Source organism: Enoplosus armatus, chromosome 2 (genome assembly GCF_043641665.1).
Source record: "Enoplosus armatus isolate fEnoArm2 chromosome 2, fEnoArm2.hap1, whole genome shotgun sequence".
Taxonomy (NCBI): domain Eukaryota; kingdom Metazoa; phylum Chordata; class Actinopteri; order Centrarchiformes; family Enoplosidae; genus Enoplosus; species Enoplosus armatus.
The window spans coordinates 11,752,429-11,766,580 of NC_092181.1; the positions used below are offsets into that span (position 1 = coordinate 11,752,429).

Consider the following 14,152-nt stretch of genomic DNA (forward strand, 5'->3'; position numbering starts at 1 on the left):
TGGTGAGGATCAAGAAGGTCATTAGAATAATGTAAACAACATAAAGACGTCACACAAGACAAATCTGCACGGCCCACAGGTTTGTTATCGTGACATTTTAACCATGGCATACCACCAAAGCCAGAGCTATAACACGCAAATAATGTTATTTCAAAAGTGTTTATTAATCACAATGGTGACGTGTGCTAACCCTGCCAATCGCTGGTTGTGGAGCCCCAGAAAACTCCAACAATAGAACAGTTACATCCTTAGCTAGATCTTAACCAATTAGACCAATTAGTCTTTTATTGTTTCCAATGTATATATACATTCATCCTTTGTTTTTATTTCTGTCACTTCTAAGTCAGTGAAAAAGTGAAAAAGCTCTCCAAATGACGTGTTTCTCCTGTAATATTCCGCATACAGTTGAATGCTGCACAGAGGTCACCATTTTCTCAAGTCTTAACTTATTAATGAACCTACCATGCAGCTTTACTGAGAGAAAATATGTCACTTATTTAACTGTTCAAAACTAGAAAAATCTCAATTTAGCATTTTCTGAAGCTTCATATGTTTGAAAATGCACCTTACCTGATTTTTTATGCATTTGAAAATGTATTCTTGCTTTGTGATCACGCCTCACTAATTAGCACATAACAGGTATGACAGATATGTCTCCCTGCTTTTCTTTTGTCTGATCATCTTTTCTGGTTGTGGTCTGGTGTGTAGGAGTTGCGGCAGGAAGAGACGCGTCAGAAGCTGAACCTGAGCGGCCAAATCCGCCAGCTGGAGGTGGAAAAGAACACCTTGCTGGAGCAGCAGGAGGAGGATGAGGAGGCAAGACGCAACCTGGAGAAACAGCTGCAGACGGTGCATGCTCAGGTACAGTTGTTCATATTCACAAACGTTAATTAGTTTCAGAAACATGTACATAGATACATACGAGGCAGTTACACCTTGCAGGTACCACTGATTCTCGACTGAGTGCCAAGAGAAGGGCCAGGCAAAAGTTTCCAGCTGTTTAGAAGCTGCTAACACCTGTCGTTGATGTGCAGAGCAGCACGCAGACAGCTGTAAAGCAGTGAGGCCCTGCAGCAAAATTAAAGACCCCATGAAGTGAAAATCTGACCTCAGTTCAAGATGTGTGGTTTAGATTATGTAGACAGGACTTACACAAGTTGAATGGTGGGAGTGCATGTTGCTGGACATTTGCCAAATGGCAAAGGCAGTCAAAGTAAAAGCACAGGATCACCACACATACTGCATATGTGTTTTTTATTTTAAGTCCCCGTCATGTAAATCTTTGGTTAAAACAAACCAACAGAGGTTCATACACATTTCATTCCCCTTTTGCCAGAATTAACTTTCATATCAAAATACATAAAAAATAAGATAAAACCACAAGGTACAAATATAATAATATATTAAATGACAGAGATTTAAAATATTATAGTGGTCAGAAACTAAATACAAGAATACAAGTATGTTAGGCTTACTGTAATATAGTGATGTACACTCAGTTGCCAGTCTATGGAGGTACACCTCGCTAAACCCAGTGCCGTCATAAATCCTCCCTTCAAGAAGGTTGTAATGTTCACTTTTTGTTGAAACTATTTTTACAGGTGCTTGTAATATTTTCACCTCATTTATATCAGTGAGGGTAGACTAAATAATAGAAACACCTCTCTGTAAAATGTAATACAATTCAACAGCACCACAAACTACAGCCTCCAAGATTATCATGAAGTTGAATCAACACCTCTCTAAATCCGTTTGAACAAAGTAGCATTTATTACAGGACTGTTATTAGACTGCATTAGTTTGTATTTTAAAAGTAAGTGAGGTAGTCTCTGGATTTTAGTTTTCTAATGTTTATACTGCTTTCATGAAATTCATTAGTCATAATCAATAACCAAGTTCAGCTTTAGGCTTGTTATGTTTATGCACACAGAATTGGAATTGTATAAATGAGACACTACAACGGCATAGTTCCTTATTTTAAGATGATGGATCAAGTGTTTCTCCTCACGTTTCTGTCAGCAGCTGGAGGTAAATATCAGTGTGTGAGACTGCTGGGAGAAGCACAAATCACACAGTTCATGATTTCTAATTTGCCCCACCTTTTCAGTTTTGTTACCGCCAGCTTTGCACACACCGCTGTGACACTGAAGGCCACAGTGACCACAAGAAAGCCAGATGACTCGTTGACATGTTGTATTATCTTTATGTGTTCACTGATTTAAAAAAATTTCCTTTCTGTAGCTGTTTGAGACAAAGAAGAAGCTAGAGGAGGACGTGGGAGCGATGGAGGGTCTGGAGGAGGTGAAGAGAAAACTCCAGAAGGACGTGGAGCTCACAAGCCAGCGTCTGGAGGAGAAGACCATGGCCATGGACAAGATGGAGAAGACCAAGAACCGACTGCAGCAGGAGCTGGACGACCTGATGGTGGACCTGGACCACCAGAGACAGATTGTCTCGAACCTCGAAAAGAAACAGAAGAAGTTCGACCAGGTACACTGGACTGGCAAAATGTTTCCGAAATGATAGATTGAGGTCAGATGTTTGTGAGAGTATTGAAGACCGTTGTTTCTTTGTCTACGCTAGCTGCTGGCTGAGGAGAAGACCATCTCTGCTCGTTATGCTGAGGAGCGTGACAGAGCGGAGGCTGAGGCCAGAGAGAAGGAGACCAAGGCTCTGTCTATGGCCAGAGCTCTGGAGGAGGCCTTGGAGGCCAAAGAGGAACTGGAAAGGTTCAACAAGCAGCTCCGCGCTGAAATGGAGGACCTGATGAGCTCCAAGGATGACGTGGGGAAGAATGTGAGTGACCTTTGACCTCTTAATTGTGTCAGGTGTTAAAAATGGGTGTTAGATTTAGTTTATTTTTTTAATTAAATGTATTTGGATTTCATTTGCAGCTGAAATGACATTGTAGCTTCCAGCTCTGACTTTCCAGAGTACAGTCTTCTCTCTGGAAATCTACCGGGGGTTGTCTGAGGACCTTTGATCTGCTGTTTTGCTGACGTTATGGTCTTGTTTCTCCTCCTGATGCTGCATACAGGTCCATGAGCTGGAGAAGTCCAAGCGAACGCTGGAGCAGCAGGTGGAGGAGATGAGAACGCAGCTGGAGGAGCTGGAGGACGAGCTGCAGGCCACTGAGGACGCCAAACTGCGTCTGGAGGTCAACATGCAGGCCATGAAGGCCCAGTTTGACCGAGACCTGCAGGCCAGAGATGAGCAAGGAGAGGAGAAGAAGAGGGCGCTTGTCAAACAGGTACACAGGATCACAGGGATGATGACCACCGTCAGTTGGCTCCATGTGTTTTGTATTGGTCTTGAAATACAAGACAGACCTGAGAAATGTGCTGAAACATTTGGTTTAACCCGACATGCCGCGTGTTATTGTGCTCCTCCAGGTGCGTGAGATGGAGGCGGAGTTGGAGGACGAGAGGAAGCAGAGAACTCTGGCTGTTGCCGCCAAGAAGAAGCTGGAGATGGACCTGAACGAGCTGGAGGGACAGATCGAAGCCGCTAACAAAGGCAGAGACGAGGCTATTAAACAGCTCAGAAAACTGCAGGTACACACTCCACAAACACACACACAAACACACACATTAGAAGAACCATATTGAGAGAAGTAACATACTATTGCTGGTAAAGCTGATTTTTCTCTAGTTCTATTTGGCTCGTCTGTTTTTTATCACAGTATAGCCATATAGAGTCAGAGGTTTGACACCTGGTCCCCCGCAGACAAAGCTGCTTTTCAAAAGGTTTACAGGTTTTCAACAGAGCAAATATGTGTGTATGAATGGACACAGGAGAGGGTCAGTTTTACCAAGAACTGTCAACAAAATATTGATGGTGCAGCATGAAAAAAGTTTATAACTGAGTGACTATAACTTTTCTGCTGTGTCAGCCTTTGACTCTGTCCACATTGTTTCCGTTGTGCAGGCTCAGATGAAGGACTATCAGAGGGAGCTGGAGGAGGCCAGAGCCTCCAGGGATGAGATCTTCACCCAGTCCAAGGAGAATGAGAAGAAACTCAAGAGCCTAGAAGCTGAAATTCTGCAGCTGCAGGAGGTCCAGATTTTATTTTACACTGAAAATTACTTTTGAGTTGGAGATCAGCTAATTGTCCTACATGTGCTGTTAACAAGTATTTTCTGTATTTGATGGCCAAGAATGGGAATACAGATCTCTTCCATACTGACCCTAGTGTGTGTGTGTGTGTGTGTGTGTGTGTGTGTGTGTGTGTGTGTGTGTGTGTGTGTGTGTGTGTGTGTGTGTGTGTGTGTGTGTGTGTGTGTGTGTGTGTGTGTAGGACCATGCAGCATCAGAGAGGGCCCGTCGACATGCTGAACAGGAGAGGGATGAGCTGGCTGATGAGATCTCCAACAGTGCCTCTGGAAAGTCAGTGTCACCTTGTTTATGTTTACTTTTTAAAATATTTGATTACATTGATATTTAACCAAGAGGCATCTTTTTTGATAGCTTGAAATAAAATAATTAAAATCTGTCTGTCTGTCTGTGTGTGTGTGTGTCAGGTCGTCACTGCTGGAGGAGAAGAGGAGGCTGGAGGCTCGTATCGCCCAGCTGGAGGAGGAGCTGGAGGAGGAGCAGGGCAACATGGAGCTGCTCAACGACCGCTTCAGGAAAACCACCATGCAGGTAAACTGACTTCACGTTAACTGAGTACTACTGCTGTCAGAGGTCAGTCTATGCAAACATCCTCATTCCCTTTTGGCAAATTTTCTGTTAAAAATCTCCAAACATGAAGTGCATGAAGTACATCAGTTTACACAGTGCATCAACCTTTCCTCCCATCACTCTCATCTTCTACTTCTACCCTCTCTCACCATCATCTCTTTCTCAGGTCGACAGCCTGAACGCTGAGTTGGCCGGAGAGCGCAGCGCTGCGCAGAAGAGTGAGAACGCTCGGCAACAGATGGAGCGACAGAACAAGGTCTTGTGTAGTTTGTTAAGTACATTAGCATATATGAATATGTTCTTCTGCACATACAGGGGCTGGATAAAAGAACAGAAAAGGCTGGTTACCTGTCGGCTTTGTACACATGTTGAATGTCAGCCATTAAAAACACCTCAACTATGTGAAAGTGATAGCCTGCCTCTACTCCATAGTTGCTATTTACTAACTCCATTATTTTGTTAAGGCTCACTGAGTCCTCTCTGTACATGCACGCATCACCTCTTCTGTTGTTGGGTTCGCTGTTCTCATCAATTGTGAAAGCACTTCAGCATGTAGAGATTATATTAAATGAAAAGTATATATCTTGTCATATTTAATGCTCATGATCCTAACAGTCGCATATTATGAACGCAGGATTTGAAAGCCAAGCTGGCAGAGCTGGAGGGGGCCGTCAAGTCAAAGTTTAAGGCATCCATCACTGCCCTGGAGGCCAAGATCCTGCAGCTGGAGGAGCAGCTGGAGCAGGAAGCCAAGTAAGTGACCAAACTCACCTGTTTTCACGAGATGTCACAGACATTTAGATCAATTTCAGTGATGAAACATCAGTGGAGAGATTTCCTGTTATGACAGTAATGGTGGTAGATGGTGTTAGTGAGAGTCCAGTATGAAAGATCTAGCGCCTTCTATTACATGAAGTTTGACAAGACAGTAAATACAGATGGTGATGATGATGGTGAGTCTTGTCTTACCTTTTTCTGTCTCAAACTTTCAGGGAGAGAGCAGCAGCCAACAAAATCGTCCGTCGTACGGAGAAGAAACTGAAGGAGGTGATGATGCAGGTGGAGGATGAGCGTCGTCATGCTGACCAGTACAAGGAGCAGGTATTGACTCGTGAGAAGCAAAGTGTCACGCATGGAAAGGTTCATTTTTACTCAGCCAACCACCCACAACCTCTCGCTGTCTCCCGTTTCTATCAGATGGAGAAAGCCAACTCTCGTATGAAGCAGCTGAAGCGTCAGCTGGAGGAGGCAGAGGAGGAGGCCACCAGGGCCAACGCCTCCCGCAGGAAGCTGCAGAGGGAGCTGGACGACGCCACCGAGGCCAGTGAGGGTCTCACCCGGGAGGTCAACTCCCTCAAGAACCGCCTCAGGTACGAGGAGGACTCTGCTAACCCGGTATTAGGGATGTCCTCAGATGCCCCGTGTACGAAAACGAAAGAAAAATCAATAAAATAAACTAAAACGGGACACCACAAGAAGCAATTATAAGAATAACAAAGGGCAACATTAGAAAACTGAACAAGTGATCGTCAGAAGTGTGTATTTGCTTTAAGGTATAAGCTATGTCAGTGGCCCTGGTATCCAGTAATACTATTCAGGTATACTTGTCTAATTTAAAAGTTTTGTTAAAAGAATTGTTATAAGGCTTTTCTTGCTGTCTGGTTAAAGGACTAGTTCGACATTTTGGGAATTACCCTTATTTGCTTTCTTGCCAAGAGTTAGATGAACGATACTACTCATGTCTGTACACTAAATATGGTGCTAGAGCCAGGAGGCAATTAGCTTAGCTTAGCATAAAGACTGGAAAACAGGGGGAAACGGCTAGCCGGACTCAGTTCAAAGTTCAAAAACATGTACCAACATCTCTAATGTTCACTAATTAAGAGGCATCTATTTTGTTTAATCCGTACACAAACAGAAATGTCAAATCAAGAAGTTGTGGTTTCATAGGGAGTTACGTACTGCAATTGGTCGCCAAGAAATAGTTTGTGCACATAACTGTGTACAGATTAAACAAACACGATCCAACAGAATCTAATTAGTGATCTCCAGAGGTGCTGGTAGGCATATTTTTTAACTTTGGGCAGAGCCAGGCTTCCCGTTTCCCCCTGCTTCCAGTTTCTATGCTAAGCTAAGCTAATCGCCTCTTCGGCACACAGACAATAGAGCGGTATCGATCTTCTCACCTCTCACTCGGCAAGAAAGCAAATCAGCGACTTTCCCAACATGTCGCACGACTCTTTAAAGCAGCAGAGGTTTAACTTGTCTTGTCACTTTGTTCTGAGCAGGCGTGGAGGTCCCGTCAGCAGCTTCTCCTCCAGCCGCTCGGGCCGCCGCAACCTCAATCTGGACGGTGCCTCTGTCGACATGTCGGACGATGACGCCGACAGCCGCGCTGGCGACTTTAACGAGACGCAAACCTCCAACGTCGAGTAGACGGAACAACCCTCTCACCCCCCCCCCCCTCTCGTCACTGACCCACCTCACCTTCACCTCATCCTCCTGTGACCTGCACCCAGCTTTTCCCCAAAAAATACTCGATGTCACCAACGTCTGTATTCATTTCAAACCACCTATTTCATGGACAGAAGAGTGGAGCGATGAGCTGTTTTGGGTAAAGCTGGGCGGAGTGCGCCCGGCAGCCCGCCTCTGCCCTTTTTTGTATCAGTTAACACTGCAGGGAAACGCCACCGCCCTCCTCTGAAGTAAAGCCTCCAGTCCTGGAGAGTCGCAGGGGCAAATGGACAACTCTGCTTTACTCTGCTCTCCTCTGGCAAGCTGCTAGTCCTGGCTCGTCTCTTGGCCATGTATCATCTCAGCGCCATAACATAACAACCCCCCCCCCCCCCCCCCCAATCCATCCTTCCCATCAGGCGTGAAGTTATCTGCTCAGCTTATTGAGAAAGTACGCATAGGTGCAAAGTGCTTTTTATACATATGAAACTCTGCTATGTGACGTAGGTGGAGGCTGTGAGGTGTACACACATCAATTATGTAACGTATGTGAATGCACTCCACACTGGAAATGCAGGACTACAAGGAAACGCATTTCACTCTGGTGTTGTTGTAAGTGTTCTGCTCACTAATTGTGTAAAAGCCATCTCATACCCGACACACTCCCTTCCTTCCAGTGCTCAGACAGACTGTCCTTTCGAAATGGAAAATCCCAGAATCAAGGTCACTGAGGCCTTCAGACGGCAGCACGCCGGCTGCTCGTGTTGCATGAGTCTCCCTCTGATGCACAGACTGTTTGTTGTTCAGCTTCTACACTACAGCACCACAGGAACGACTAACATCTCGGGACATACATTCGATAAAACATGGACTCTGAATTTGAAAGTGTATTACTGTGAAGAAAAACAAGGTATTTTATTTTCTGTTGCTTCAACTCAACATTTAGTGAAGGAATGTGTAGCTGGGTTTTAACTGGGAAATTCTCAGCCCGTTCTGTAGTGTTGACCATTGCAAACACTGTTGTATTGTCCTCTACTGTGGACTGGCGTGAGCTGCAAATGATGCAAAGATGCTGGAAACTGCACAGACAGATTTAACTGGAAACCAACAGGGAGCTCTTACTGGAAGCACTAAAGTGGCGCTCAGTCCACGTTTGCGTTACAGCTTAGGTAAAACATGTAGTTTAATTAGAAATGGAGACAGATTGAAAATAGTCAACTTCTCGCTACATTTCAGTGTTTGTGCCCCAGTTTGTTTTATTATTACATTCGAGTCACAGAGCTGAAGCATCAGATTTCTGAACAATAATTACCTGCCGATCTTTGTAAACTGTTCTGGAGGCGTTTCCAAAATCCTCAAAGATTCTTCTAACAATCTGGATTTAAAAAATATTCATTTAAATAAAAAAGATTTTTAACATTAACTTTAATCTTTTAAGCCAGCATGGATGAGAAGTCCTTAAAGTGCTCTGAAAAATGGAAATTGGAAGATCTACAATTCCATGACAACTGGTTTTTAACCTGTTTCCCGAGTTACGACTCTTATGTCCTGTTTCCAAATGGTAGGCGACATGTAACAAAATGAACGAGTAAATTTCAGTTACATTTGTCCATATTCATGTCACATTTTATTGTTTTATATTTTCATACAATTTATATTTTTCTTGTGTCGTACAAAACAAGCATGGAGATGCGTCATTTCTGGCTACCTGGACAGGAAATTAGGAAACAGGTTAAAAATTTAAAAACGCTGGCTAAAAAGTTAGAATAAAAACCTTTGTGTTAAACGTTTTTTTCAGAGATCGTTCTGTATTAATTTCCAGAAAACCTCTTCTCTTGAATGTAATGGTAACACATGATAACACTGAACAAACTAGGGCTGGCTTATGCCATGATCTTGTGAGTTGAAGCTCGACTCCTCAGACTACCGACAGTCCTGATTAAGCACTTCGTATTCACAGGTGACAGGTTGTCTGATAATAACGTTTTTTTTTTTCTTTCCTTGCATTTTTAGCCCAACTTCCGTTTAATAGTATTTTTAGCAAGTTGACGTAAGGCTCTGCTTGAACAGCCACCTCAATTGTTAAACCACTCCAGTGTAAAAACACAACATGCCCGAGCGCCCATATCCATCCATCAATCTACTTCGGTTCAGTCTTTTCCTTTGTTCTGGACATGCAGATTAGGATGGTGGTCTACAGAAGACTCCGTTGCCCTTCTCCTCAAATGTTAACAGCATGTTTCTTTAAAAGTGCCTTAGACACTAAATAAGAACATAAGTGGGCAAATGATTCCTTTAGACATGAAACAGAAAACACTAATGAGAGGAAAACAGGTACACCAAGAAGATATTCAACACTTACTCTTTTTTTCTTTCTTTTTGTATTTTTGCTGTGCTTCATATCATATCTGCCGTGTACCTCTGTGTTCATAATAACATGTTTGGGTCAAAATCAGTATTCCAGTATGATTAACCACATTAGAGGCGGAGCCCTCGGCAGCTGCGTTTCCCAAAATAATGTTTTACCAAGAATTTTTTCCTCCCTGTGACCGCTCACAGGTGAAGGCTCAGTACTGACATTATTCTGGGAAATGATGCACTGCACGGTGTTTCATTTGGTTGGAAGCTTTATCATCCACAAGTAGTTTAACTAGTTTTTTATTTTATTATTATTATTATTATTATTATTATTATTCTCCAGCTGGCTGTTGACAACCAGGCATTCAACTGCAAATACTCCCATCATATTATTTCTTGTATACCTGTATTTCTAGACGGTAACTTTTTGGTTTTGTTTGTTTTTGTAAAAGGAAAATAAAGCATATTCATTGTAGCTGTTATGCTGTTGTGGGGTTTTTTTTGGGGGGGGGGGGTTGGCTGGACCAGAGCTGCAGGACTGGAGTCTGGTCTGGTTTTGTCTCAGACTTGTACTGGTATTTTTCATTTTTGGTTTCAACCAAGTCCGGTTTTCTTTCTTTCCATTCCTGCACAGCGTTAAGTCAGATATACTTTCACAGTTAGCTTGTAACATCGTGCAAGACTATTTTATACTTAGAAGTTATAATCAATACAACATTTAGGCAAAGTAGAGTCGATTAATAGATAGACGAAACATTCAGTGTCAACTCATTCTTAAGAAAAAATGCCAAAAATAGCTGTTTTTGGCCTCTCAAATATAAAGATTTTTTCCTTTTCTTTATTTTCTATCGTAAGTTGAATATCTTTGGGTTTCTGAGACATGTACAAGACATATGAAGAGGTCACGTGGACTTGGCGGAGAAACTGGACATTTTCTGACATTTTATAGACTAAACAATTAATTGAGAAAACAATCAGTAGATTAGTTGCAGCCTGAGTTTCCTGTTCTTCTTGTCACATTTAAACATTACTAAATCCAAAAGGAGTGTCAGTGATGTAAGTGACACCACAGTTGACAGTCATCTTTTGCTCTGGCTTGTTCCATCATTACAATTAACATGAGCACTGTAGTTTACTCCGAGTTGATCCCACATAAACCATCCTGCTACTGTAAATACTCACGAGAGCACCAAACATATTAATACACAGCTGAAAATAGTCCCCAACAAATGCACCTGTTTACTCCAGACTGAGTAACATTAGCTCAGAACTACAGTGCTCAGCTGTTTTAAGAAGGAAAAAAAAACTTTAATCTGTGACCAGTTTAAAGATTCACTTCTTCAGAGGGAACAGACAGAGTAGGAAGTGGGAGAGCGTTGATGAGGAAAAGAAAAATGTATTCTGACACCAACCGTATCCTTTTTGTCTGGTCCAAACGGAGGTGCGGAGCCCCCTGGGGTCAGCTGAGGAAAAAAAACAAAATAGAGCCATATGTAAGTCTACTCTGGGTTTACAAATCCATGCATACTGTTCATTAACCGTGCTCTCGGATACATAATCCAAAATACAACCTGAAGTGTTCCCCACAACAGAGACAATAGGTGACGTCTTGAAAGACAGAATAAAATAAATATGATGCCGATGACAGTTTGAAACTGTGACACAAGCGCGGTGTTGTACCTGCTTTCATAATGGGATACAACAATGACATTTTTTTCCCCTTCCCAGTATTCACTACATATATTATAGGAGTCTGGACAGACATGGATGTTTGTTCACAGAGGCATACAGTAATTCCAGTTCCCAATATAACTCATTCTCAATATTATATTGTAGGCTACAGAATTTAGGCTGCTTTTCTGAGCTCACAAGGGACTGGAAATGCAAGCCTGCTTACCAAAAGCTGATGTAATGCAGTCATCTGAAGGAAATGCCGTTGCCTCATTGGACGGCATCGGTAGTTACTGTTAAGTACCTACAAGGCCCAATAAAGCGCTGCACACATATCAGGCCGACGATCCATCGTGACTAATGACTACAAGGATTTAAATCCCCTGCACACTTCCACGCTGCTCTCCAAGTGGCCACCATGCAACATATGCTGTTACATAATACCAAGGGCGAAGGGGAAGTGGAACGACTAATGAAATGCAGCCATTTTGCCTCCGGCGTCCTCGGATCCACATGTGTTTTCAGTCCAGCCAATGAATGAAGAGCATTTGAAGTAAATGTGAGTGGAGGCCTATGAGCTTGCTGGTGTTGATGGAGAAAGAACATGTTGCTCAATCGCAATACCAGAGATGGAGGAAGAAAGAAGAGGACAAAAAGAAACTCTAGAAAAGTCATTGTGAAAACCACCTGTTTTGTTTAATTTCATAATCGACACACAAAAATAATCTACAAAAGACCAAATTAAGTAACCAGTTAACCACGAAATGTCATTTTTATCCTCCCCCACCCCCAAAGAAAGCACAATTTATAAGATGTCACCCACTGCTCCATTCACATGACTTCACAATGACATCCTGAACAACCACAAGTTGACACTCATGGGTTTACATTTTGGGGGAGGAAATGTCAGAATAATCACACACACGCACACACACACTGACCAGCGACACCCCATCCGATATAAGTGAGCTACTGGACAATCTTTGGCGCCGTTCTCGGTGCAGCCGGTCAGCCAGACAAACATGGAGGAGGGCGGGGAACTAGTCCGGGGAGGACAGCGAGAGACTCAGTCAGGAAGACCGGTTTTGTTAACAGAGGTATTCAGCAGAGGGAAGGTTTCTCTAAAGGTGTGTTCACATAGACGGCAAAGGGGATTTTTGCCTCGTGTCACTGAGGCGCAAATTTGACCGTTTCTTCGCCTCAAACAGCCAATGTATGGACCCCAATTACAGACGTCAGCTGTGGGCTAACTAGCAACCATTTCCATGGGAACAGTTTGTGTTGCGTTTGCGTTCAAAGCGCGGTTTGTATCTTTTTCCACTTTTTCTTCTCGTCTCTGTACATTTAAGAAGCAGATTAATGAAGCGGTGCTGCAGTCACGCAATGTCAGCAGAATGGGAAGAACAGGAGAAAAAAAACGTTATTCCCACTTGGGAATGTTCAGGCATCATTCCAAGACGGTTAGCCACAGTGCTAACGTTGTAGCCACGCCATATAAACAGCCTAAATTAGCTTCTTTAGCTTTTGTTGCTTTATGTATTTGTAGCTGTTCACTGCCAAGTGAAACTACGTCCAAACAGAGTATAGCTCCTTTCAAATTAGCTGAATCGATTGTATTAGTGTTAATATTAGATTATTTTTGCTAACAGTTGTTGACATATGCACTCTGTTGCTAATCATTTAAATGACATATGAAGACGGCACAAGCGCAACTTTATCGCAACATTTTCAATTAGTCAATTTCCAACCTGCGTCAGATCGCGTCTTTCCATTGACTTTGTATGCAAACGTCCAGTTTCTAAAATTCGCTTTGCCTTCTGTCTGAACACACACCGGAAAAAAACGGAGTCTCAAGTGACATAATAACATCTACAAACATTCACAACTCCAGAAATGCACTGACAAGTTGAGTAGAGGTTGAAAGCCAAGCGACGACTTGCACTTTTGCATTGAGCGTTTTACAGTCCTGCATAGATCTTTTTCATACTTTTTCAATATAAACTAAGGCGTTGTGTTATATTAAGTTGGTTTGAGTCAATAAGCAGAGAAAGTAAATAAAAAAATCTTAACTCACAAAAAAAAAAAAAAAAAAAAAAAACACAATTCAAGTAGGCTACAATCTTGACGTTTCTCCCCTCTCTCACGGGCGGCTCCACCTCTCCAGAGGAGGAGCCCAAAACTTTTTCAATTCAAGTCTTTTTTCCAGAAAAGGTCCAGTGTGGTTAAACAGCACCAAAAGCACACTGAGCAAGAGAGGGGCATCACACTTACACTTGCTCATTATTGTGAAAAAGGGGATACGTCCTTATCCATTCATACAGAAGAATCTGGAAAGAAATTAACAGTATATTGTGTTTTTCTATGTACATACACACATTCAAAATCAACCTCACTGCTCGCTCGCTCTCTCTCACACACACTCACACACACACTATAACATGTTTTTGTCCCTGTGTAAATTACAAATAATTTATCAATATTAATTTAAGCTACTACTTAACAGTCATTTGTGGGAGCAGAGGTGACCAACAATAAAATTTCAAACGGACACAACAATTCCCACATCTGAGACAAAAGACATAAAAATAAAAAAATCATTATTCAGTCTGTTTTTCTTTTTTCTTTTTGTACTGCAAGAACAAGAGTCCTGTTATTCCACATAAGCTTAAATACAAATTATATTACGTAGCGCACAACTACTCTCATCTGTACCACCACCTCGCTCACACTCATTCCACAGTGATCAAGGTCGGTCATATGTAAACATGTTGACAAAAAAAAAAATAAGCTGAACAAAAAATAGGTTTTCTCGTCATTCACTCCGTCTTGTTCTCATACCCGGTTTCGTTAGAAAATACAGTTAAATTAATTCATCGTTGCCGCTCGTAGCGAGGATAAACTCATTCTCCTTTAGGTCCATTTTTAAAAGAGGCAGTGGAGCCCCGCCCCCTCATACCACATCACTGTGTCAGTCATTCAAAGTGAA

General features: G+C 42.4%; 1 protein-coding gene across 1 annotated transcript in view; it reads left to right on the forward strand.

The window, feature by feature from the left end:
- LOC139292319 (myosin-10) overlaps positions 1–7,119 on the forward strand; it is a 52,547-nt gene extending 45,428 nt beyond the window's left edge. The window contains exons 33-45 of the mRNA XM_070914629.1: positions 709–861; positions 2,242–2,490; positions 2,584–2,796; positions 3,038–3,250; positions 3,393–3,554; positions 3,928–4,056; positions 4,298–4,386; positions 4,521–4,644; positions 4,850–4,939; positions 5,318–5,436; positions 5,676–5,784; positions 5,881–6,053; positions 6,972–7,119. Coding sequence (XP_070770730.1) covers positions 709–861; positions 2,242–2,490; positions 2,584–2,796; positions 3,038–3,250; positions 3,393–3,554; positions 3,928–4,056; positions 4,298–4,386; positions 4,521–4,644; positions 4,850–4,939; positions 5,318–5,436; positions 5,676–5,784; positions 5,881–6,053; positions 6,972–7,119 — 1,971 coding nt within the window. The remainder of the gene's footprint in view (positions 1–708; positions 862–2,241; positions 2,491–2,583; positions 2,797–3,037; positions 3,251–3,392; positions 3,555–3,927; positions 4,057–4,297; positions 4,387–4,520; positions 4,645–4,849; positions 4,940–5,317; positions 5,437–5,675; positions 5,785–5,880; positions 6,054–6,971) is intronic.
- The last annotated feature ends 7,033 nt before the right edge of the window (positions 7,120–14,152 follow it).